Genomic DNA, 26,521 nt, shown 5'->3' with positions numbered 1-26,521 from the left:
CTGATCAATTCTGGCCAAATTTCTGAGATCATCCGATAAAGATCTAGTGTTATGTGAGGTGAGGAGTAAAGGAAGGCTTTCTTGGAAGAACAACAGAATTTTATTATTCCCAGACTTTGCGAATTCGACAAGAGAGAAACGTGATCGATTCAAGGAATGCAAGAAACTCTTACATCAACGGAAGGTCGCTTTTGCACTGATATTCCCGGCCAAATTGAAAATAGATGCTAAGGATGGCCGTAAAATATTTACATGTCCCCAGCAAGCGATGTCCTTCATAAAGTCAGTGGAGTGAGTAAGTTATTTTGTGGTACTCAAGTTGAAGCTGAATGGACCGACTTACTGAACATCCACTTGGAAAATGAGCGCCTTTTTTGTTTCTTTTTGTGCTGGTTCTGCCTAGCAGCTGGTGTTTATTTTGTGGAGTAACACTCTTTCGGGACAGTTGCGTGGATGAATCTGCACGTTCTTTGTACTTATGCCTCCTATTTGCTGGAGTTTGTTTTGTGGAGTATTTCTTGCAAGTCATTGGAGTGATTAGGTCATTTGTAGCACTCATGTTGCAGCCGAATGGGCCGGCTCACTGAACATTTGTTTAACTGTCTGAGGAAACTTTTTTTTTGTGCTGGTTCCACTTAGTGGCTGGAGTTTGTTTTGTGGAGGAACACACCTTCGGGACAGTTATGTGGATAAATCTACAGGTTCTTTCTTTTTAATCCGCCTATTGGCTGGAGTTTGTTTTATAGATTATCTTTTGTTGTGTAATTCTGTCTCACAAAATTTGTATAGAAACACCGGACTTTGAGACTAAACTAAAACTACTTATCAGCAAACATAGCATACTGATACACACATACAGCTACATACTACCCAACTATACCAGAGAGTTTACTGTTGCACTGTTATGTTGCACTATTGTATGTTTTGTATGTCATATGTTGTACTACGATCAAGAAACCAGCGTATTTGATTACATTTATCCTGTATACCTGACTTTTAGTATAAAGAGAAGATTGTTGAAATTATTTGAAAGTTACAAAGCAAGGTAGCTTGCAATTCATCAGTGTTAGCAGGCAAGATCAAGTTAGCTAAAATGACACAGATCAATCCTTATGGCACTATATTTCACATGCTTTGCAGTTATGTAAGCTTACCTGTCCAATAAGATGAATGCCAATTCAGGGTCAATTTTGATCCCCAAAACCGAATGAACGTCCCTCCAGTAATCAAATGCCCTGCCGATGTTAACTCAATTTATAGATTAGGATGAATGTTTCTGGTTCCGGCAGACCTAACTAAAGCAGCCTAATTGTGAGTTGAGGGATAAATTAGGTGTATGCCTGGCTAAATAGATGAGTCTTTATTCTAGACTTAAACTGAGTGAGTATGTCTGCATCCCGAACAATGTTAGAGAGACTATTCCATAGTTTAGAAGACAAATATGAAAAGGATCTACCTCCTTTTGTGGATTTTGATATTCTTGGAATTATTAACAAGCCAGAATTTTGTGATCGTAATGAATGTGATGGAATATAGCGTGTCAGAAGGTCACTTAAGTACTGTGGAGCTAGACCATTCAAAGCTTTGTATGTAATTAACAGAATTTTAAAATTAATATGAAATTTAACTGGTATCCAATGTAACGATGATAAAATTGGGCCAATATGATCATATTTCTTGGTTGTAGTCAGCACTCTGGCAGCTGCATTTTGAACCAATTGAAGTTTATTTATTGATCTTGCTGGACATCTTCCCAGTAATGTATTACAATAATCTAGTCTTCAGGTCATGAACGCATGAATTAGTTTTTCAGCATCAGCAACAGAGAGCATGTGTTATAAATTAGCAATATTTCTGAGGTGGAAGAATACTGATGTACAAACATTGGAAATTTGATTTTCAAAGGACAAATTGTTATCAAATATAACACATAAGTTCTTCACTGTAGAAGATGATATAACAGTACATCCATCGAGAGTAAAATTATATTTTAGCTACTTATTTTTAGAGGTCTTTGGTCCAATAATTAGTACCTCTGTTTTGTTAGAATTGAGTAGAAGGACATTTCTGACCATCCAATCTTTAATTTCATTGATACACTATGCTAATTTGGAGAATTGTTAAATTTCGTCAGGTTTAGAAGAAACATAAAGTTGGGTATCATCAGCATAACAGTGGAAACTTATTCAATGATTCCTGATAATATCTCCCAGGGTAAGCATATATAAGGAGAAAAGCAGAGGCCCTAAAACTGATCCCTGTGGCACTCCATACTTAACTTTTGTTTGATTTGACAATTCTTCGTTTACACATACAAAGTGGTAGCGGTCTGATCAATAGGACCTAAACGATGCTAATGCAAGTCCACTAATGCCAACATAATTCTCCATCCTATTCAAGATGATGTCGTGATCTATCGTATCAAAGGCAGCACTAAGATCTAAAAGCACTAGAAGAGAAATGCAGCCGCAATCAGATGATAAGAGCAATTCATTTGTAACTCTGATAAGTGCAGTATCTGTACTGTAATGGGGCTTAAATCCTGACTGAAATTGTTCATATATTAAATTTTTCTGTAGAAATGAACATAGTTGGGAGGACAATACCTTTTCTAGTATTTTCGACATAAATGGTAGATTTGAAATTGATCAAGCTGTGGCTTCTTAATAAGCGGTTTGATAACTGCCATTTTAAAGTTTCTTGGGACATGTCCTAAGGATAGTGAGGAGTTAATAATATTAAGAAGAGGTTCAGAGATTACAGTAATACCTCTTTTAAGAGCTTAGTTGGTATTGGATCTAACATACATATTGTGGCTTTTGATGTTTCGATAAGTTTTGTTAGCTCTTCATGACCTATGACACCGAAGGATTGAAGTTGCTCGTGAGGAAAATTATGAGACTCTGTTTTCTGATGTACTGTGACAGATGATTGCATAATTCCAATTTTATTTCTGATGATTTCAATTTTATCAGTAAAGAAATTCTTATATCTTAAGTTATTACTACAGTGCTGCGAGTTTGCTAAAATATGCTGACCTGGCAGCTTTTAGTGCCTGTCTATAGCTACAGACACTATCCTTCCATGCACTGCAAAATACCTCTAATTTTGTATTCTTCCACTTGCGCTCCATTTTTCAAGCTGCTCTCTTGAGAGCATGAGTGTGATCACTGTAAAATGGTGCGGGTCTTTTTTCTTTAATTTTCTTTAATCGAAGGGGGGCGACACTATCAAGAGTGCTAGAGAAGACTTTATTTATATTTTCTGTTATTACATCAAGTTTTTCTAGACTTTTTGGCTTACTATGTAAGACAATTCTGGAAGATTATTAGTGAAGCTATCTTTAGAGGTCAAAAGAATAGTTCTACCTGAACGATAGCATGGTGTAGATTGAGTGACATTAGCTGATCGCAGCAAACAAGAGACGAGGTAACGATCCGAGATGTCATCGCTCTGTAGTAGAATTTCTGTGGTATCAGTATCATCTCCATATGACAGAATTAAATCTAGCGTATGATTATGGCGATGAGTTAGTCCTGTCACATTTTGTCTGACTCCAAGGGAGTTGAGAATATCGATAAATGCTAATCCCAATGTGTCATTTTCATTATCTATGTGAATGTTGAATTCATCAACAATTAAAGCTCTATCTACATTAACTACTAGATCTGATAGAAAATTGGCAAATTCACCAAGGAAATCTGAGTACGGCCCGGGTGATCTATATACTGTAGCAAGGGCAAAAGAGATTTGTGAACGACTCATCAGTTGTTTTCTTTTCTTTTTTTTTTTTTTTTTTGGGGGGGGGGGATTTTTTCCCCCTTTTTCTCCCAATTTGGAATGCCCAATTCCCAATGCGCTCTAAGTCCTCCGTAGTGATTCACCTCAGTCCGGGTGGCAGAGGACAAATCCCAGTTGCCTCCGCGTCTGAGATAGTTAACCCGCGCATCTTATCACGTGGCTTGTTGAGCACGATGCCATGGAGACATAGCGCGTGTGGAGGCTTCACGCCATCCACCACGGCAACCACGCTCAATTCACCATGCGCCCCACCAAGAACAAACCACATTATAGCGACCACGAGGAGGTTACCCCATGTGACTCTACCCTCCCTAGCAACCGGGCCAATTTGGTTGCTTAGGAGACCTGGCTGGAGTCACTCAGCACGCCCTGGGATTCGAACTAGCAAACTAGCGTACTCCAGGGGTTGTAGCCAGCGTATTTTACCACTGAGCTACTCAGGCCCCTCATCAGTTGTTTTCATTCAAAAATGAAAAAAAAAAAATGACTGTCTTCATAATCTTTAATCAAAAATGTAATCATTTGATCTGCAATCAAGCCCCTGTCATATTCTCCATCCAATCAATCACCCTACATTTTTCTAGTTTATCATATAATACACTACTTGTATATACTTTGTCAAATCCCAGAAGTAAAATAGTTTGTGAACAGCACTGAAATCCAATATGATGACACGTCAATAACATCAAACCACTGTTCCTCTGCTCTTGGGTCTTTTTGTCTCCTTGTGACAACTTTTGGGTGCTTTATTAATGGAATATTCCGGGTTCAATACAAGTTAAGCTCAATCAAAGGCATAAAGTTGATTAACACACGCACACACAAAAAAAAAAAAAAAAAAAAAAAATTCTACTTGTTTCTCCTTTTCTTTAAAAAAGCAAAAATGTGTGTTCCAATGAGACACTTACAATGGAATTTAATGGGCCCAATTTTTGGGGGGTTTAAAGGCAGAAATGTGAAGCTTATAATTTTATAAAAGCACTTACATTAATTACTCTGTTAAAATGCGCCTATTATTTGAGCTGTAAAGTTGTTTATATCATCATACAGTTGTTTTGGGGTTTTAGGGTTTAGTAAAGTCATTTTTATTTGTATAGCACTTTTCACAACACACATCATTTCAAAGCAGCTTTACAGAAAATGAAACTGTAATATCTATAATGTCTTAGTCATCATTGTGTAGTTTGATTAAATATGATTGTAACTTGTGTATCTAATTAAATAATTCAATAATAATTGTATATATAACTCCAGTGAGCAAGCTGAAGGTGACTGTGGTAACGAACACAAAACTCCATAAGATGTTGATTAATGGAGAAAAATAACCTTGAGAGAAACCAGACTCACTGTGGGGGTCAGTTCCCCTCTGACTAACATCATGAATATAATGACAATATTACTTATTTATGTATAGTGCAGGTCATGGTTTAAAATTAGTAAACTAAGTAAGTGTTAAGATCAAGTGTTTAAACAAAGATTCTGTATGAACTGTAAGATTAATGACTAATGTCTTTGAAGTTCATCCTGGATTAACTGCAGAAGTTCACACTGATGCATTGTCGTTTGTTAGTTGACTGATGAAGGGATTTGTTGGCAATTAAATGATAGTCTATGTATTCCATTATAAGAGTGTAGTCCATCATTAGACCGAGGTGATGTAGGCAGAGATCAGTGAGGTGAATCGCAGTTCAACCGGCAGGTCATTTCGGTGAGGTTCAGTGAGGTCTATCCTAAGTCCAAGGTTCAGACAGTGTCATATGAAGTATCCCATGGTTGGAGTTGGCGTCAGTTCATCCTCTGAAGTCAAAAGACTGAAGTGATGTCTGGTTGGCACTGGCTGTAGTTTGTCATCATCACTCAGAGACAAACAGCAGTGGAGTCCAACACCAAGCAGGAACAGTGCTGGATCTGCCCAGCTCTGGGATATGAATCCCAAGGTTGAGACATGGAAACAAATAGAATAATATTAGCGTAGATGTCATTAAATTTTATGCAGAGTTATAGATCATGATAGATATTGCTGGTTCCGGTAGACCTAACTAAAGCATCCTAATTGTGAGCTGAAGGATGAATTTGGTGTATATCTGGCTAAATATATGAGTCTTTAGTCTAGACTTAAACTGAGTGAGTGTGTCTGCATCTTGAACAGTGTTAGGGAGACTATTCCATAGTTTAGGAGCCAAATATGAAAAGGATCTACCTCCTTTTGTGGATTTTGATATTCTAGGATCTATTAACAGGCCAGAAGTTTGCAATCATAATTACAGCGTTACGTCATCATAGCAATAAAGTTGGTTATAACTTGGTTAACATTTGTCTCTAACTTTCCACAGATACAGTTAGTAAGTGATTTTATCACAATAAAATCATGTTAACACATATATTGTCTTGTGTCTATACTTTTGAAACAGTGAGTATTTTAATGTTTACAGATTGACCCTATTGACTTCAATAATCAAGTTATTCACAGTACGAAATAAATGTGAAATGTCTGAGTTCTGTAGACACAGTTTGTGTTAGGATGTGGGTCACTCTTTACAGAGAACAGATGAACATCACAGTCTTGTTTATCGCCTTCTTGAGGCTGCAATGCAGAATGACGCCGGTAGAGACTCTCACCATGACTCATGCAGTCAACACCAGAGCAAAGAGCAACTACTCAACCTTACAAACAATGTGTGTGAAGAACAACTTCTTCCTCTTTCCTCCTTGTGCCCCCCACCCACCCAAAACTCTGCAGTCACACATCTCTCATGACTCTTTGTTGTGTTGTTTTTTTATCTAGGGCCATTGTTGGGGGGTGACCCTGAGGAAGGGGGTCCACCTGTGATATTGAGTCCCAGGCTCTGAGAATTGTCTTTGACAGACAGGTGGATATTAGCCTCTTATGCTGGCCCTCAAGCAGGTTAGACCTTCATCTTCCTGTCAGTGTTTCATTTCAATCTCTTTCAGTGGAGAATTAGTGAATCACACATGACTGAATAAGTGTTTCCTACCTTTGCTTCCGCTTGATGAGTAATGCAATCACACACACACACAGTCCCTTTATTCTTGGACTTTCGCTGAAGTTCGTGAGTGACTGTGGAGGAATGCAGGTTTTCTTCAGCTTGTTTTTGCGCGCGCGGGAACACAGATGGAGGCAGTTACGGCCACGTGACACATTTCGAGGGGTATTTGTAAATATTGTGCGCTCATAGCTCGAGAATGAGAAACACGGAATGATTCGGGCTGTTTTTAAGATTGACTTAATGTGGTCATGTTGTCATGTTGGCGGCTCTGTGAGGAATCCGCCGACTCTCCCGCCCCCGCGCGGCTCTCCTGGCGGGAAGCGCGCGAACACCCACCGGCAGCGCGCGCACTCGACAATCTGCCGACATGGACAAATATGACGAAGAGATACACAAATCAAATCAAGTTAATCGTTCAGAGACCCCCTCTCCCCAAAGCCACACTATCGAAACATAAATTTATAAAGTGCGGTCAGAAAAACACCCCCTCTTCCACCCACAAGTCTTATTAATTAGTTTCATTAAGGTAGTTGTATTATTTTCTTATGTTGTAATTTAGTTTTTGGTTAGTTCAAATAAAGTAGTAGTTCAAAAATGAGTCAAATAAAGTAACCCGATCATTATTTTTTTTAATAATACAAAAAATACAATCATCATTATCATAATAATAATACAGGCTATCAAACCAACACTGATCCCGACTGTGTGTTTCATGAAATCGTTAAATTTGATAAAGTTCGATTATGGCATAGTTTTGTTGTGGGTTTGACACGTTTAATGAATTGTTGATTGATTAAGATGTTCCATTTTTTTTTTTTTTTTTTTTTTTTTCAAAACAACAGCGCGTATTGATTAGTTGGTGTGGGCAAACAGGTGTAATGATGTAACTGAGGAGAGAAAGGCGCTGTGATGGGTCTCTTTCCGGTCCTGCGTTCATCTGTGCGTACATCAGCGCTTTCTCCAGTCTTTCTGTGTGTCCACCGCGCGCGCGCACGCACACACACACACACACACACACTCGCGCGCGCGCACACACAGACACGCTCTCCCCCGCGCGCGGTCTTATTCACCGTGGGGGGGTATATAAAGCAGCGCGAGGAGGCCACACTACACACTCCGACTGAAAACACTTCAGACCACAAGCAGCAAGACTCCGAAGCCGAGAGTAAAAGTACCAACCGCGACTGGAGAAAAGCCCTCGAGCGAGCCGGAGCTCCGTGATTCGGTCTCAGCGGAATAGCTGCGGAAGCAGACGCTGAAGGTTGGTAGTAAACTCTCTGGAGTTTGATCAGAGTCGCTTTGTGCCGTTGCGCTTGTGGAAGTGAAGTGAACTTGGAATCGGGAGAAACGATCAGTCCCGGGACTCGTGTGGATCCCGACGCTCCCGCGGAAGACTTTCGAACTGTTGGATGGAGTGCGATTATTAGACACACACGAAAGGAACTTTACACAGGTAACACACGGAACTGTGGCGTGTCATGTCGATGCTTTTGTTCAATAAATGTGCTCCGCTTTTGATGACGGATTGTCTGCAAACACCGACACGTGTTGATGAGAGTTTGTGATGGTGCTGAAGTTGTGTCGCTGTCCGCGGTGCTGAAACTGTCTGTCGCTGTCCGCGGTGCTGAAACCGTCTGTCTCTGTTCTCGCGCCTATAAAGTGTTGCTTTACGATATTATTTGTCATGCACTCTCTTATTTGTGTGTTTGTATGTGTTTAAGAGTCTGAATATGTTTTATGTTTTATGAGATGTGCGTTATGAGCAATATGAGTAATGCAAACATTTCTCATATTAACATGCGTCAGCGACACGGCAATACTCTAGAAGAAGATACACTTCTCTTACAGAAATCTCATATATATGACCACATATGAACATATATGTACATAATTATATATGTTATATGCATGAAAACGTATTTTGAAATATATGTACAAGTATGTGACTTTACATCAGTGAAACCATATATGAACTCCTATCTAAAATATGTGTTTTACTTAAATTGCGTTACAGCAGATTTCTGAGATTATCGACAGATCAAATGCATGTACGTTTGCAATGCGTGAGTTCCTAGATTTATTTGAGCGTATAATTAACTTATTAGTTCTCTTCAAATGCAGTTTGTTGCAAAGTTGTTGCGCACTGATAATTTCTCTAGATGATTCTGAGTTTGGCTGATAATGTCTGCAGCGCGTGCACGAGTTTATCTCTCTGCACGCGCTCTGCAACACTTTAAACATTAAACAACGCGACTGTGATTATTTGCATATAGCGATGAATCCATTTATTCTCATTTGGCTGCATCTCAATGAAGAAGCCGTTTGATTGGTGATGCAACAGTTTGTACAGACAGTGCACCGTTTAGTCAGCTAATCCTGACTGATTTCTGCATTACATATAGAGACACATACACGCACTTATGCACACAGTTCTTAATATGAGTATTGATTGTCATCATTTGGTGAAGATTTTGTGTTTGCTCACACACACAATGATATAAAGTGTGCTATTATGATTCTAGCAGCACACACACACACACACACACACACAGAGAGTTGTCTCAGCAGATCTGAGCTCACAGATGGCTCAACTAGTGTTTGGCAGAGTAGCACGAGTCCCAGACTTTCCCAGGATGAAACACAAAGCATCTGTGTGTGTTCAGATCATATACAATCTGACATTCATCTGGGGATCTGACCCGTTTCACCTGTCTGTCTCTCTCAAACATCAGCTGTTGCCATAACAACCAATGAAGTATGTAATTGCAGCGCGGCAGTCGGAGAGAGAAAGAGAGAGAGAGTGATTGACAGCGCTGAAGTGCTCTCATGAGCTGTGGAGTTAATGGCTTCCGATTTCTCAAACTCAGTAGAGAGACTTGAACATGAGCTGTGTCAGCAAAGTGTCTCGCTGCAACTGAACACACTTTGTTTTAAAGTTTTATAACTGATGAGATTTAGTTTAATAGCTGTTGATCACACTAAATCAGTTCTGAGAGAGGAAGGTGATGATGAAGAGTTCTCTCTCTTTTTTCTCTCTCTCTCTCTGGGTGTGACCCACTCAGAAGTGATCGCCCCTAAGTACTATTCCCTTCAAAGAGTTTATCATCCATTGTGAGAGCTTTGGAGGGCTGAAAAGTGTGGGGAACATTCAGATCTCACTTTTTTAAAGTCATTTTTATTGGAAATTCTGTTTGGAATGACCTTACAGCATGGCTACCATCTTAGTTTTCCCTTCAAAGTCAATACCCTCCGAAGGCATCATTTATGCCGTTTGGAACATAGGGACTCTTTCATTTCATTCGTGAATGAGCGTCTTTGAGTGAAAATTTGCAGCTTCATTCTGCTTTCTGCTCATCTCTCTTCCTTGTGATTGTGTTTAGGATGAAACTGCAGCTCATGATGCACAGAGACACCCGCAGGTGCGCTGGAGATGTGTTTTTCGAGTACCTGTAGCTATGGAAACAGTCCGACTTTGACACTGGCACAGAATGTAGTGCGAACTCTGCGGTGTGAGAGGGAGGGGCGAGCGCTCCGTGTCTCTCTCTCTCTCTGTCTCTGTCTCTGTCTCTCTCTCTCTCTCTCTCTCTCTCTCTCTCTCTCTCTCTCTCTCTCTCTCTCTCTGTCTCTGTCTCTCTCTCTCTCTCTCTCTCTCTCTCTCTCTCTCTCTCTCTCTCTCTCTCTCTGTAAGAATTTTTCCTGCACTAAAGTTTCGTGGGTGCAGGCCGAGTCTTCATGGACGTCAGTTTGACGCAATTGGCTGCGCCACGTGTGAACGCGTGGGCAGTAGAGATTGAGAGAGCGTGCGCGAGAGAGGGAGAATGCTGTGAAGGGCACTGTAATTATAGTGTGAGTGCAATGGCAGTGCTCGCATTATTGGTAAATCACACTCGTGTTAATGGAGGCCATAGCACTCGTCTGCAGATATGATTCAGAAGGCACTGCATTACTCATATCCATATTCTGATCTGATAATGGCAATCACTGTTTTACTGTCTCCTCGATAATTAGAAGCGATTGATCATGATAACTGACATGTCCTCTTTTCATTCCGCAGAATAGCCCCTTCAATCTAGCGAAGAATCAAACCCTCCATCCACATCTATAATAGAGAAGAAAACAAACCCCTGCCAGATCTAAAGAACCCCAGCAGAACCACCTGAATACAAAAGAAGAGTCCTTTTAGAGTTCAAGCATCCAACCGTCCTCCTGAAGAGTAAAGATGGAGTGGCGGTTCATTTCGTTGGTGCTGTGTGCATGTATGTGCATGATGTTTGGCCCGAGCATCTCGACTCCATCTGGTCCGGCCTCGGCCACCTGTGCCACCCTGGAGCAGAGTCGTTTCTTTGGGGTGTTCTCCTCAAAGACGGCCCTGCCGTCGTCACCATGCTCCTGGACCCTGCAGAACCCTGACCCTCGCCGCTACACCGTCTACATGAAGATCACCAAACCAACCGAGTCCTGCACCCCGCGTCAGATCCGAACATTCCAGTTCGACTCATTCCTGGAGACCTCACGCACGTACCTGGGCATGGAGAGCTTCGATGAGGTGGTGCGACTGTGCGACGCGTCCTCCGCGGTGGCCTACCTGGAGTCCAGCAAACAGTTCCTGCAGCTGCGGAAGGTGCTGCCACATCTGGGCACGGAGCCCATGGAGGACGAGGAGGAAAACAATGAAGGCAGCCAGTTCAATGCTGAGTTTCTTGTCGTGGGGAAGAGGAACCCAAGCATGCCAGCCTGCGAGATGCTGTGTCAGTGGCTTGAAGATTGCCTGGCGACCAGTACCCACGGCAACCCCTGCGGCATCATGGCGACGCCCTGCCAGTGCTGGGAACCACCCAAGAGGAAGCCAGGTGGCTGTTACAGGGGCGGAGTCTACGTGGAGAAGTGCACGCCCACTGTTAGAGACAGCAGCCGCGACGCAGAGATCATGAGTAAGAGATACAATCTGAATGTTAATGTGCATAGGGTACAGCAACAGCACAAACACTTATCAAGGTGGCATAACTGCAGGAAAAATCTTTAACGCTCTTCTGCACTGCAAAAAATGACTCAGTAAGTTTTCTTACTGTCCATTTTTCTCTTGTTTTCTGGTAAAAACATCGAAACATTCTCAAAACAAGAAAAATTATTTGAGAAACAAAGTGGCATAAGTCTTGTTTTCAGAGAAATGTAACAAAATTTGGTGCGATTTATGCTTAAAGCAAGACAAAACTATTTGCCAATGGGGAAAGAAAAATAAACTTGTTTTCCCTTTGAATCAAGTTTTTTGTCTTGCCCCATTGGCAGATAATTTTTTCATGTTATAAGCAGAAACCACACCATATTTTGTTCGATTTCTCTGAAAAATACAACTTAATATCTTATCTCATGTACATTTATCTTGTTTTAGGGATATTTAGATATTTTTTACTGGAAAATAAGAAAAAAATACTCTGTAAGAGAATGCTTTTTTGCATTATGTCAGTGCACTTCTGCAGGAGCAGCTGCTCTTTCAAAGCCTCTGCTGAAGCAATCGATGCCCGATGTTCCAAAAGCACCGTGTCCACAGAGCGCCTCGAGTACTAGAGGCAGTTCGCCTTTCAAATGGTCGTATCATGTGGCGCTGGCATTTGGCTTTCAGAGCCGCCTTTTGTCAGAAGAAATTTCAAAAGAGTTTGTTTGTCTGAGAGCATATTCATCCTGCTGTTATATAGACTGTTTCATTGGCACCAGACATGCATTTATAAAAAAAACAAGGAGGCATCGATCTTTAATTGGCAGACTGGCAGATTTGACACCTCATACAGTTAGTATGCAGATATGAGAGTTGACCAGCAGATGGCAGCACTTACTGTAAGCCACATTGAACACACTCACACACTGTTATGACTCATTATCAGTGAATTCTCTGTGTTCTTTTGTCCTCCTCTTCATTATTACTCACCGGCAATCTGAACTGAACGTTATGTGATGTGTTTTTTTCAGAGGGCTGGAGCGGGTGGGGCCGTTGGTCAGAGTGCAGTAACGAGTGTGGGGGCGGAGTCCAGGTGCGCAGCCGCACATGTCAGCCTGAGGATGGTGTCTGTGAGGGCGTTGTGGAGGAGGGGCGTTCCTGCAACCCTCAGCCGTGCATCGGTGAGTTCAGCGTCCATCAGCATACGTTGCATTCAGTGAATGGGCATGCTGTCGTATCTCACCTGTGTTTGTGTTGATTCGAGCAGGTCAAGTCCGGCAGAGAAGTCAAGCACTGCGCTCCATCATCGGTCAACGGCGAGATGCTGACGGCACCATCATGGCAAACCAGGCCCCTCAGAAAGGTGTGTGTCTCCATGGAAACTCTAGAGTACTGTCTGGAGTATCCAAAAAGGAAAATTCTGTCATTGTTGTCATTGTTCTGTCAAACAAATGCAGACATCACATTAGCATTGTTCTAAACCCTTTTTGTATTCCTTTGTGTGTTTGTGTTTATAGAAGAAGTTCAGCAGGACGAGTGGTCCTCATGGAGTGTGTGTTCTGTGAGCTGTGGTGAAGGTTGGCAAACTCGCACACGTTCCTGCATGATGTCCCCTCACAGCACACAGTGCACTGGCCCTTTAAGAGAGAATCGACCCTGCAACAACACTGCTGTCTGCCCAGGTACACAAAAACACACACACACACACACACAGCCTGTATTTGATTGGTCTGTCTGCAATGAATGGTGATTTACTAATGATTTTGTGTTTGCAGTGAATGGATTGTGGGATGAATGGGCCCCATGGAGTCTGTGCTCGTCCACATGTGGTCGTGGATACCGTGATCGTGTCCGTACTTGCAAACAGCCACGGAATGGAGGAGAGCCCTGCCGTGGCCCCACCAAACAGACCAAGTTCTGCAACATCGCTGTCTGCCCAGGTTAGTCACAGCAAAAATTAATGCAGTTCTGCATCTCACCACCAGGTGGCACACTTGACCTAAGTTCAGTTCCTATCAAAAGAGATTAAATGAATAAGAGGCATCACATTTGAAGCTTGAACTCTTCATTTTTCAGTAAGAACGTAATAGTAACTCAAAGAGCGCAGTGTTGATTGACCCTTTTCTCTTTCTAACCCTAACCTAACCCTAACCCTCTCTGCAGTTGATGGTTCCTGGAACGAGTGGTCTGCATGGACTCCATGCTCTTCCTCCTGCTCTAACGGAACGATGCAGAGAACTCGCGAGTGTAACGGCCCCTCGTACGGAGGATCAGAGTGCAGAGGAGAGTGGCTCGAAACCAGCAACTGTTTCCTCAGAGACTGCCCTGGTACTGTAGACCTCAACAAATATCATTGCATTGTTGAATATGATGGCTCTGATTTGACATGAATCTGCTCTGCACATGTTCTAAATGTTTGTATGACAGATTCTCATGTGTTTCTGCCTTCTAGTGGATGGCCGGTGGTTGTTGTGGAGCTCATGGGGCAGCTGCAGTAAGACCTGCGGTGGAGGTCACCAGCTCAGACACAGAGTATGTGAGGGGCCGTTTTTTGGTGGAGATCCATGCAACGGTGATAAAACAGAACTGCGAAACTGCAACGAGAAACGCTGTCCAGGTGAGACTTCAAACCTGGTGTTTTACACAATGCAACATAATTTACACACCAATTTAGAGTGTTGAAAACGAAGCCGCAGTTTTGATTGCTGAATCTTGTCCATCTCAGAACCTCATGAGATCTGCGGCGAGGAGAACTATGGCAGTGTGGTGTGGAAGAGAACTCCCGCGGGTGACACTGCGGCCATATCTTGCCCATCTGATGCCACAGGTACACATCTGAGCGCTCTGGTTTGTGTGTTGTATGTGGGTCACAGTTAATGATGGTCTGATTCCATTGGAAGAGATCTTTTCTCATCACATGTCATTCTGTGACTCCTGCAGGCCTGATCCTGCGCAGATGCACGCTTGACGCCATTGGTCTGGCCTTCTGGGAAAATCCCACTCACATTAAATGCATCTCAAAAGAGTTCCAGGACATTCAGACACTGGTAAGACAAAACAAAAAGAAACAAATTAAATAAGTGATGATATAAGACCCCTTTAATGTTGCATAAAGGTTTCAGGACTGATTCTTCAAGCGTCATTCTCTTTGCAGACACGTGATCATGTTACTCAGTCTCAGAGCGGTCAGCTGGTGGACGGCATTTCAGATGTGTTGTCCAGACTGAGAATGGCATCGAACGATGGTACAAAATACAGTGGTGATCTTCTGGCCGTGATGGAGATACTGAGAAACACCACAGAGATCTTCAGAGGGTCTGGACACAGTCTGAGCAATGCTGATGTGGAGGTATACACACTAACACATTTCCTTCGACTTGAATACAGCATGATGGAAAGGTGTTTATGATAACTGTGTGGATCGAATAACCTGTGATTGTTTGATCTGCAGAATTACGCTCACACCATCAGTAACTTACTGCAGGAGACTCACAGAGATAAATGGGAGGAAGCTCAGCTGGTGAGTGTGTGTGTGAGTCATGATGAAAGTCTAAAAGAGTCCACAGCTGTTTTCAGAAGCTCTTTTGTGTGAAATAAGCGACTTTACATGTGCTTCACAAACACTCACTGTGTCAGTTCACCAGAAGAGAATGAAAAGAGAGCTGAAGACACAGAGAAATCAACACACCCACACACTGATCTGTGACAGCACAAACACCTCAAGCGCCTACACACACACGTCAGAGAGACGTATGACCGCTCACACATCAGTGAATCAGCCATCAAACCATTCATTGACCGAAGACTCAATGAAAAGACTTTACTAATCTCACATGTGTCTAACAAACCAAAGTCTGACATTGAATCTCAAACATTTCCACATTCATTTTATCGCTCTACACTCTTACTGCAACAATTGACTCAGGTATTCTATTAGTTACTGATCTAACTTTTGGAGAAGAGTCTGCTGACCATGTTAACACTTCCAGGAAATGTAACTTAGGAACACTATGAAGTGTCCTAATATCTGAGCGATCTCTCTCTCTCTGTCTCGTGCAGATGGGTGCAAACATCCGAGAGTTCTTCCGTCTGGTTGAGAACTTCATTGACATGATCGGGCAACAGATGAGGGATTTCCAGGATATCTATGAGGTCACTGAGAATCTGGGTGAGTTTGAAGAGGGTCACGAGATGGAGGCAGGTGGATATCTGGGTACATTACATGCCCCAGAGTGTGTGATTGACCCATGTTTCTGATTGTCTAATCAGAGCTGAGCATCCAGAAGCGTCCACGAGCCATGACCTCTGATTTGACCTTCCCCATGAAGGGCTGGCGCGGGATGATCGACTGGGTGCGAAACTCAGAAGAGAAGATCACTGTGTCCCGCAAGGCTTTGAGTCTGGACGTCCCAGGTACACACACACACACACACACACACTTTCTCTCTCTCATATGTTTGCCATGCGTGTTGAGTCTAATGCCACTCTAAATGTGTTGTAGATGCGGAGCAGAGCACAGGATTCGTCACCGGAATCGTTCTGTACAGAAATCTGGGTCCAATTCTCTCCTTACAGAGGTACATATATATCATTATTACAGTAACAATTTCACTCTGTTTTTATTCTGTTTGCATTTATTTTAGTGTATTTTATTAGTTTAGGCTTAGGGTTAGGATTATTAATGGTTAATTTTTATGGGTTAGGGTTAGAGTTAGGTTTTATTGTGTGGTTAATTTTTATTACCATTACTGGTATCTTATCTAGTTTTGCGTTCCCAATTATTTTGGGTTTCATTGCAATAAATTAACCATTGTTTTACTCAAGTAATATTGTAGTAACAATGACTGTAGTAATCATGCTTAATGTTTGGTTATTATGGTTTTACTACAAATAGCATGTTTAAACTGTTTTTACTGTTGTAAAACCATGGTTAATTTTCGTAAGTGTTTACTACAGTAATGATAGTTCAACTATGGTATTTGTAGTAAAAAGGGTTGGGGTACATTTTAAAATATTTTGAAATTGATGAATTGATTATGATTAGATGTGATCTGACTGGTAATGTTTGATATCTCTTTTTCTCTCTCAGTAACAGCACGCTGCTCAATTCAAAGGTCGTCACTGTAACGGTGAAGCCCAACCCCGGTTTCCTGTCGGCACCTGTTGAGATCGAGTTCCCTCACCTGCACAATGTGAGTACCACAAATGCTCAGTGATATCATTGTTTCTTCTGTGAAATGATGGAGGTGTGGTCAAAGACACTAACACCCCCTAACCAGACTCTCTCTCTCTCTCTCTCTCTCTCTCTCTCTCTCTCTCTCTGCAGGGCACTGTTAATGAGACCTGTATCGCCTGGGATGAGAGTGACAGGTGGGTGGATCCGCTTGTCATGTTCATGTGTGTGTTATAGCGGCTCTAAAGGTCACACACACTCAGTACAGTGTGTCACCTCCACACCTCCTGAGAGCCGATAATCATATTTAAATGAGCCTCCGCCCCCTTCAACACATTACCCATGACCTCATGAATATTCATAACACACTTTAAGGACTCTCTTCACAGTCTCACTGCCCACACAAACACTGTCCGTCTCAACTGAAATACATTTTACAATCTTTGAAACTTTTAAATGTGAACGGTCATTCAAAAACACTCAGATCGATGAGTCAGAGAGAGCGAGTGAACATCACATCTCTTTGATTTTCATTTATTTATTTGACTCTGTCTCTCTGTGCTGTGCCACCTGCCATCAGACCTGTGCCAACTACACACAGAGAGACATTTATACTCTTCATTATAACATGTTCTTTAACAAATTATTAACAAATATGAATAAACACAAATCACAGAAGAATCACTTACAACTGCCAAAAATCAAAAACATCTTAAAATCACCTAAATATCACACAAGAAATAGAAATAAGTAGTTAAAAGAGGAGGATAATTCATTACATCTAGTCTGCAGAGGGAAAATATAATATTTTAAAGACATTTCTAAGTGATTTTTCTCTTGAGAGTTTTAATCATTAGTATCTTTAATGACGTGTGTATGCAGTACTTCATGTTTATGTATTCACTGCAGATATATCAGTTTATATTATGATTATACAGTCTTGAGCACTAACAAAAAGTACTGTGGTAATACATGTTTTTGGTCATACAGACCATAATAATACCATGATGTTCTTTGATGTAACACTGTATAATATATAAGTTTGGTAATAATTCAGTAAATGAGATCTCAAAGATCATCACAGTACTGTTAATACGGGTGTTTATTCAGAGGTTTGATCCGCAGTGTGTGACTGTGTGCGGGTTTTATTTCGGTGTGTATCTAATGTGTGTGTGTGTGTGTGTGTGTGTGTGTGCAGCTCATCTCTGCTCGGCTCGTGGTCCGCGCGCAGCTGCAGATCGGTGTCGCGCGACTCTAGCACCACATGCGTGTGTGACGGACTCTCCACCTTCGCCTTGATCGCGCGACCGAACCCCGATCCGGTAAGTGTCCGATCATCATCTTCACGTCTCTGTGAATGTGTGTCATTGTGTTCGTGTGTCTTTGTACTGTGAAAATGAAGCGATGCTCCCGGTTATAAAGATATTCGGATTTTTATCGATCTTGATCATTGGATGATCCGGTATGATTCTCTTTAATGTGATTTTAGTCTTTATGGAATGATGCTTTGATTGACAGCTGATGATAGATGTTGCGGGATATTTTAATGCGGTGTTTGTGATCAAACGATTTCATACCGGGACACAACATTCCCTCTTCATGAGTCTGATGATCAATTATCGATCTGATTATAGTTTAAATCATTTATAGATGTGATAATGTTGGTTATTTTGATCATTTTGGTGCAGAGCCGCGGAGGCAGTTACCATGGCAACCGCTTCCGCAGCCTCTCGCTGTAATTCGGTTATGAGGGGAAAAAAACAGCAGCGCGACGTGTCAGGACAAAACACGAACACAGCCTCTGATTATAACAGACGCGTTCTGTTTTGACGCGTCGCGTCGTGCGCTCTCAGAGCAAACGGGGTGTTACCTGTTACATACATTTAGCGTGTGTGTGTGTGTGTGTGTGTGTGTGTGTGTGTGTGTGTATGTGTGTGTGTGTGTGTGTGTGTATGTGTGAGTGTGTGTATGTGTGTGTGTGTGTGTTTATGTGTGAGTGTGTGTGTGTGTGTTTATGTGTGAGTGTGTGTGTGTGTGTGTGTGTGTGTGTGTGTGTGTGTGTGTGTGTGTGTGTGTGTGTGTGTGTGTGGAGAGTGAAACAGTAATTAACAGAGGTGACAATTGTCCACCTGTCCACAAACCTGCTGGCTATCATCACACATATTTAAATATGCTAATCTCTTCATAGTGAAGCAATTTTCACTTAAAAACTGTGTGAACACATCCAGTATCTATCTATCTATCTATATCTATATATCTATCTATCTATATATATCTATATCTATCTATCTATCTATCTATATATATATATATATACAGTGCTGGGTAGTAACAGATTACAGGTAATCTGGATTACATTATCAGATTACATAAATCCAGTACTTGTAATTAGATCAGATTCGATTTTAAAATATTTGTAATCAGATTACATGTACCTTTTATGGATTACACGATTGCTTATTAATCAGGCAAAGGTAGTAAATTGTTCATCATTTATTGATCACTTTTAGTCTCGCTTTTAAATAATTTAAATTTTTAAGTCTAAATTGCACCCACAGATCTTATTCTAGCCTCCAGCCATAATTACACTGAAGACGGATTCGTTTTAGTCTCGTGAATTGCTTTTGTGAAAACTTTTTAGAATGTTTTTTTTTTCTTTTCTTTTCTTTTTCTGACATTGATTCACAAATATAACTGGTCTGATCTGTTATCACACATGGATGGGGTTTGAAATGTAGTTTTCTACTCAGAAACAGAGAAATGGCGAGTAAAAAACATACACAAAAAAAATCATATAAATTCTCATATTCTCATCCATTAGTATTCTTTAATGCATTTAAGCAATATTGTAAAAATGGTACAAGTTTATTCTACTTGTGACATCAAATAAACAATTATGAAGTAATCCAAAAGTAATCCAAAAGCAATCAGATTAGATTACTTTAAATGTAATACAAGAGATTACATTACTAACTACATTTTTTGTCATGTAATTTGTAATCAGTACCACATTACAATTCAGAAGTAATCTCCCCAGCACTGTATATATTTATACTGTATGTACTGAACACCATTTTGCTTTGTTTCCAGTAATTAGTCATTTTTGTACTGTATCTTATTATTGTTTATTATTATTATTGTATTATTGTTTTCTTTTTATTTTAACAGGTTAACCCATATCATCATCATTGTTATTATTGTTTTGATTTATTTGTTCTTTCTAATGTTTTGGCACTATGTAAGTATGTCATGAATATATCTCTCACCTTCATTTCTCCTACGCATGAGCTGCCCTATTTCTGCCAGTCATTTTGTCTTGAGGGAGTGTGTGTGTATGTGTGTGTGTGTGAGTGTGTGTGTGTGTGTATGTATGTGTGTGTATTTCTGTGTGTGTTTGTGTGTGTATGTTTGTGTGTGTGTGTGTGTGTGTGTGTTTATATGTGTGTGTGTGTGTGTGTGTTGTGTGTGTTGTGTGTGTGTGTGTATGTATGTGTATGTGTGTGTGTGTGTGTGTGTGTGAATAGACACTAATATCAGTGTGTTTCTTTACAGAACATGGATAAGTCTCTGTTGCCATCGGTTACGATGATTGTGGGATGTGGAGTGTCGTCGCTCACACTATTGCTCCTCATCATCATCTATGTCTCTGTGTGGAAGTAAGACACTCATGACGATTAATTAGTTGATTTTTTGATTGATTTTTTTTATTTACTGTTGAATTGGTGAATTGATTGTTGTTGTCTCTCAGGTACATTCGCTCTGAGCGCTCTGTTATCCTCATCAACTTCTGTCTGTCAATCATCTGCTCCAACGCCCTCATTCTGATAGGTCAGACGCAAGCTCGCAACAAGGTGAGCCCAACACCGACCTCTAACCCTGATAACCTGATCGCACACATCAGTTCTCGTGTAAATCTCACTCACGCCTCGCTGCATCTCTCTCGCAGGTGATGTGCGCTTTAGTGGCGGCGTTCCTGCATTTCTTCTTCTTGTCTTCGTTCTGTTGGGTGCTGACAGAGGCGTGGCAGTCGTACATGGCCGTCACGGGCCGCTTGCGAAACCGCATCATCCGCAAGCGTTTCCTGTGTCTGGGCTGGGGTCTGCCTGCTTTAGTCGTGGCCGTTTCTGTTGGATTCACTAAAGCTAAAGGTTATGGCACCGTAAACTAGTGAGTATTTCCTGCCTGTCTCACTGCTCATCTGTCTGTCTGTCTGTCTCTCAGTCTAACCCTGATGTCTCTCTCTCTCTCTCTCTCTACAGTTGTTGGCTGTCTCTCGAGGGTGGTCTCTTGTACTCATTTGTGGGTCCGGCTGCTGCTGTTGTTCTGGTGAGGACTCGGTCATGGTCACTACATCAACTGCAATGTGTTTTTCAGTTAAAAGAGCTAAACATTCTTAAAACAAAACATAAGATTATTTGTTTTTAGAAAAATTAAATAAAATGTAGTATAATTTATTCTTATAGCAAGAAAATTATTTGAAAATGGGTTAAGAAAATAAAAATAAAATTGATTCAAAGGGAAAACGTGTATTTTGTAAAAAAAAAATGGAGCATAAATTGCACCAAATTTTGTAAGATTTCTCTGAAAACAAGACTTTAATATATTAAACCATTTTTCTTCTGAAGTAACTTTTTCTTGTTTTAAGAATGTTTGGATATTTTGACCTGGAAATAAGATTAAAATACTCAGTAAGAAAAGGTTTTTGTTTTCAGGTCAACATGGTGATCGGCATTCTGGTTTTCAACAAACTCGTGTCCAAAGATGGAATCACCGATGTGAAGCTGAAAGAGCGCGCTGGGTAAGAAATCAACATTCGAGTATCTAGGTTAACAGCACTCACAGCAGCAGTATGAGGTGTTAAATGTGCTGTTCCTCTCGTGTCCTGCAGGGCGTCGCTGTGGAGCTCGTGTGTGGTTCTGCCTCTTCTCGCGCTGACGTGGATGTCGGCCGTGTTGGCGATGACAGACCGTCGCTCCGCTCTGTTTCAGATTCTCTTCGCCGTCTTCGACTCTCTCGAGGGTTTCATCATCGTCATGGTGCACTGCATCCTAAGGAGAGAGGTGAGTACGCTTGAGAATGCAACATGTGTGTGCCTAACATGTTTTTGAGTGTGTGAGAGCTCATAAGTGTGTGTGTGTTTCAGGTACAAGACACAGTGAAGTGTCGCGTCGTAGACCGTAAAGATGACGGGAACGGCGATTCGGGCAGCTCGCTGCAGAACGGCCACACGCAGCTCATGGTGAGTGAATACAAACACACATAAACATTCTCATGCATTTTGCATAAAAACAACTGCAATTATAGAAGTGTTGTTATTTACAAACTCATTTTATGTTCTTTCCTTGTGTGCAGTCGGATTTCGAGAAGGACGCTGACTCGAGCCGGCCAGGTAAGATGTTACTTACTGTTTCAAATATAAACAGAAATTATTGGATTACCATATCTATATTTCCATATAGCACGAAATTCTACATTTTGATATGATTATGTGAAGGAACTTGCTCTGGGTATGTTAGCTTAGCAGGCTAATTGGTTAGCTTGCTAACCGAAAACACAAAGAAAGAGAAATATTTTAATTTGACAATTTGTTGCTATGGTTATATCATTTGAAATGAGACATATAATTTAAAAGACACTAATGAATGTATTTTCATTGAATATTGTAGCATTTCTGATATAAAACCCAAACAAAGCTAAAAAACTTAGGGGGGATCAGGGTAAAAATACAACCAAAGATGACAAAAATGCAGAAATTCCAAATATTGGGGCAAAAAATGCCCTCAAAATGAATTCTTCTAATATAGAGCTTAATATTCGACACACTATGGCAAATTGATATTTTAGGGTTGGAGTAAGAGGAAATAAAGTCTCAATCTTGAGAATTTGTATTAATGAATTGATTAAATTGTCAATGAATTAGAAACAGTTTGTTTTAAATTGTTAGAAAAAACTCATAAAGGTAAAAAATGCACCAGGAAATCCATTCCAGGGGCAAATATTGCCCCAAACCAAGTTCTTTCAGCCAGTGGAATCCAATGGTTGGTCTCACACTCACCTGACTCTCTCTCTCTGCTGGTGTTCAGGTGGTATGAAGAGCTCCTCAGAAGAGAAGATGCCTCCTCCTCAGCTCCCTCTGCCCCTCGGCCCAAATTTCCACACCCTCCCATCCAACCCCAGCGGCAAGAGCCACATTCCCCCGGTTCCAGAGTACTCCAGCCACACACTCACCCTGCGGCGAGAGAAAGGTCATGGGGTCGACCCGTGCTTAGGTCAACCCGTGTACGTGTGTGACAGCGAGATCTTCAAGCAGCTGGACGCGGATCTGGCGCGCGCTCAGGCCAAGAGCGTCTGTCCGGACGGCAGCGGTTACGTGCTCCTGCCCAACACCACGTCCACACTTCGCTCCAAACCCAAAGACGACTCTAGCAGCTCCGGAAAGTACAACATCAGCACCGACCTGCCGCAGGCCCGTCTCATGCACCTGAGCGGAACCTTCGCAGAACCGCAGGCTGCCTACGCTGTCAAGACACTCCCCGCCGACCGCATCAGCGTATCGTACTCGGAACGTGACTCGCCAATTCAGAACATTCACAACATCTCCAGCGAGAGTCATGTGACCAGCAGTCTGGGCGACACGTTTGACTCCCTGAACTCCATGATGTCCAAGAGCGAGACCATCTCAACGCTGTCCATGAGCTCTCTGGAGGTCAGCGAGGGGGTACGAGACTCTGTTTACTGCTGTGAATACTGTGAATTTACACTGTTTATATAATTAATTATTTTGTGATGTGACACTAAAGATCGCCGTCTCTCTCTGTCTTCCTGTTTCACTCTCACAGAGGCAGAAGTCTCGATACGCAGAGCTGGACTTTGAGGTAATTACTCACAACTCTGAAGGACAAATAAATGTTCCTCTCTACTGTTTATTGTTTCAATTTGAATCTACAATAGTGACATTGGAAAAAGTCCTCATGTGTGTGTCTTCTTCCTCTCATGTAGAAGATCATGCACACACGTAAACGCCATCAGAACATGTTCCAGGACCTCAACAGGAAGATGCATAACGCTGAGAAAGACAGAGAGTCACTGGCCTCCGATAGCAAGGTGAATAAATGACACTGATCTTTCAGCAGAACAGCTGTGACTGAACTCTGAAGCATGTTTAATCAGATCACATTGATTCATGAGGTGCCTATAACAGAGTCTTTACAGTAATTCTCTCTTCTCTCTGCAGTCTGTCAGATGGAGTGTTTCTTCAGCAGGAAGTGACAAAACAAACCACAGCGTAAGTGTCCCAGTCATTCAGATGTAGTGCAGGAGTGTCATGAAACCTGTCGAGAAAATGTCCTGGTCATATTTAACCCTAAATCAGGAAGTTCTTGTGTGCTGTGAACTTCAGGGTCTCTAACTCTCTATCTTCTCTCCAGGATAAGCAGCAGGGTCCCGTTGATCGGCCTTGGGAGAGTCTGAGCCGATCGCAAGCCTCTCCTCCCGCCTGGGTCAGGAAAGACCTGGAGCCCTTGCAGGCGTCTCCTCTGGACCTCCAGGCTGTGGAATGGGAGAAGAGTGGAGCCAGCATCCCTTTAGTGGGCCAGGACATCATCGACCTGCAGACGGAGGTGTGAGGGCCAAACTTCCAACCCTGAACACCTCGGTCTGCTTTTAATTTGGGAAAGAGAGAGAGCAGAGATCCTGAAGAGGGCCGTGCTCGACCCGTCCGTCACTGAATTTGTGTCTCTCTGGCTTCAGAAGTAGCTCTCAATGGCTCAAGATGACACTGACCATTGAAGACGTCTAAACAGGGTGAAAGGTTTCTGAACTCTGCTTTAGTTGCTGAGAGGAGAGATTCTAGTTGGTTCATCGAGAGCTTCTCCCAACACTCTTCCATCTGGTGCGGGGGGTGTGGACGCCCGCCTGCGCTCTTTCATTTAACTGCAACTCACATTTGAAATGGGCGAATCTTCCAACTGGAGGGTGGAACCCTTTCTTGGCTGCTTGAGTATGGCCCCTGGTGGGCCCCTTCCACGGCATTCTCATTGGTCAAGAGGCCAACCTCTCCCACGAGCCTTTAGGGTGTTTTGAATCTGTGCCAAACGGACACCAATGAACTGCAGTCGCTGTGGTGTTTGTTTTTAGCGCTTTGCGGGAAGCATTTCTGGACACTTCCATAAAACTTTGGGGAACTTTTGGGAAATGGTTGTACTGAAAACTTGAAAAAGACTTTTAAGAGCTGAGAATTTACTTTTCATGGTTCTTTCTGTTATTATAGTAATGTGTTATTATTAATATTATTAATTTGTTCTTAATATCATGTTATGATTTAAATTTTTCTCCTCTTGTTGTCATATCTCTTCATGTTTGTTTTTAATTGTTTTATGAATCAATTAATTTATCCCCAAATCAGCATCAGGACGAATCATCGCACCGTGAATCCTCAAACTCAAAGCCACAGCATTGTGGGTAATGTAGGCGTAGCAGCAGTGACTGTGTAGTGTGGACTCTCTGAGGACGTTCTGTTGTTTCCTTCTCCGTTCCATTGGATCAGATCACTGTGTTCCCTTCATTCCCATCAGCAGCTCTTGTGAATGAAACCGAGAGTTTGGAGAGTCTTTTGTCCTAAGGAACCTCCAGCATATTAGATGAGATTTTCTGCTCCCCTGTGAACTTCCACAGTGCCAGCGTGAGAGATTCCCGGCGCAGTGATCATGCCAACCGATAGCGTGGCATAAGTGCAATATGTGGACAGATGCTTGATGCCCAAGCAAGACTGATATTAGAATCTTGGCAGGTTTTTATTCATTTTGAGAATTTTATATCATGTTTATAGAGCATATAGGCATATTAGTGACTATATTAGTTATTAAACCAGACTGAAGATGAAAGACAACACAAGACTAGTCTTGCTGCTAACAGACATTTCAGGAAAGTGAAATATGAAATATACACAGAGTAATAGCTTATAGATATATTAGACTGTGCTTCAGGAAAAAGCCCTTGAGTTTTTTATTTGATTCCCTCATGTTGCAGAGACACTTGATTGTCTGTCCGTTTCTCTCTGTTTGTTAAGATCCTTCTCTCCTCTGAGGTTCCTGATGTTTGTCTCAATCTGCAGCATCAGAATGTCTCTGTTTTTCACTTCCTCTTGTGATTGTACAGTTTGAATGATGTGTTTCATTTCTAATAAAATAAAATAATTCAAAATTACACTGTCTGGGTTTTTCACTTATGATATTGAAATAATTTAAAGTTGTAGTGTGCAATTTCTGCAATACTAGAAGCACCAAACAGAACTGCAAAAATAATAAAGATAATAAAATAATAAAGACTTTTCAAACAGGTGTCCTGAACACTTCCCCTGTCTGCTGTTGGTCACAGGTGACACTGAACATGTAAATGCAATACAAAACAATTTACATCCAAAAATTTCCACAGTACCTTTAACAATACAGGAAATGTAGTAGTTTTTGTTAATGTTATTATGCTGCCACATTAAGCTCTGCCATTGTTATTTTGCTTAATGTCAGTTCATGAGTATGTGTATGAATTATCATCATAAATCTCAAAATAGATTATAATTATTTTTCAATAGGCATATTTTTAATATGT

At 41.5% G+C, this 26,521-nt stretch overlaps 1 protein-coding gene across 1 annotated transcript; it reads left to right on the top strand.

Annotated features, from left to right (window-relative positions):
• Positions 1–7,937: 7,937 nt before the first annotated feature.
• LOC127425093 (adhesion G protein-coupled receptor B1-like) lies at positions 7,938–26,110 on the top strand. Its single transcript, XM_051670741.1, has 31 exons — positions 7,938–8,262; positions 10,864–11,740; positions 12,774–12,923; positions 13,010–13,105; positions 13,260–13,424; positions 13,518–13,682; positions 13,906–14,070; positions 14,195–14,359; positions 14,468–14,569; positions 14,683–14,789; positions 14,897–15,091; positions 15,194–15,262; positions 15,802–15,910; positions 16,012–16,155; positions 16,244–16,319; positions 16,832–16,934; positions 17,069–17,112; positions 18,114–18,237; positions 20,468–20,571; positions 20,664–20,766; positions 20,862–21,082; positions 21,175–21,241; positions 21,628–21,713; positions 21,804–21,975; positions 22,059–22,154; positions 22,268–22,304; positions 22,999–23,633; positions 23,755–23,790; positions 23,915–24,019; positions 24,150–24,200; positions 24,343–26,110. The coding sequence occupies exons 2-31, from the start codon at positions 11,029–11,031 to the stop codon at positions 24,538–24,540; spliced, it is 4,602 nt and encodes a 1,533-aa protein (XP_051526701.1). The 5' UTR covers positions 7,938–8,262; positions 10,864–11,028; the 3' UTR covers positions 24,541–26,110.
• Positions 26,111–26,521: the final 411 nt, after the last annotated feature.

This window comes from Myxocyprinus asiaticus, chromosome 34 (genome assembly GCF_019703515.2).
Source record: "Myxocyprinus asiaticus isolate MX2 ecotype Aquarium Trade chromosome 34, UBuf_Myxa_2, whole genome shotgun sequence".
NCBI classification, from domain to species: domain Eukaryota; kingdom Metazoa; phylum Chordata; class Actinopteri; order Cypriniformes; family Catostomidae; genus Myxocyprinus; species Myxocyprinus asiaticus.
This window is presented reverse-complemented; position numbering and strand designations above follow the sequence as displayed.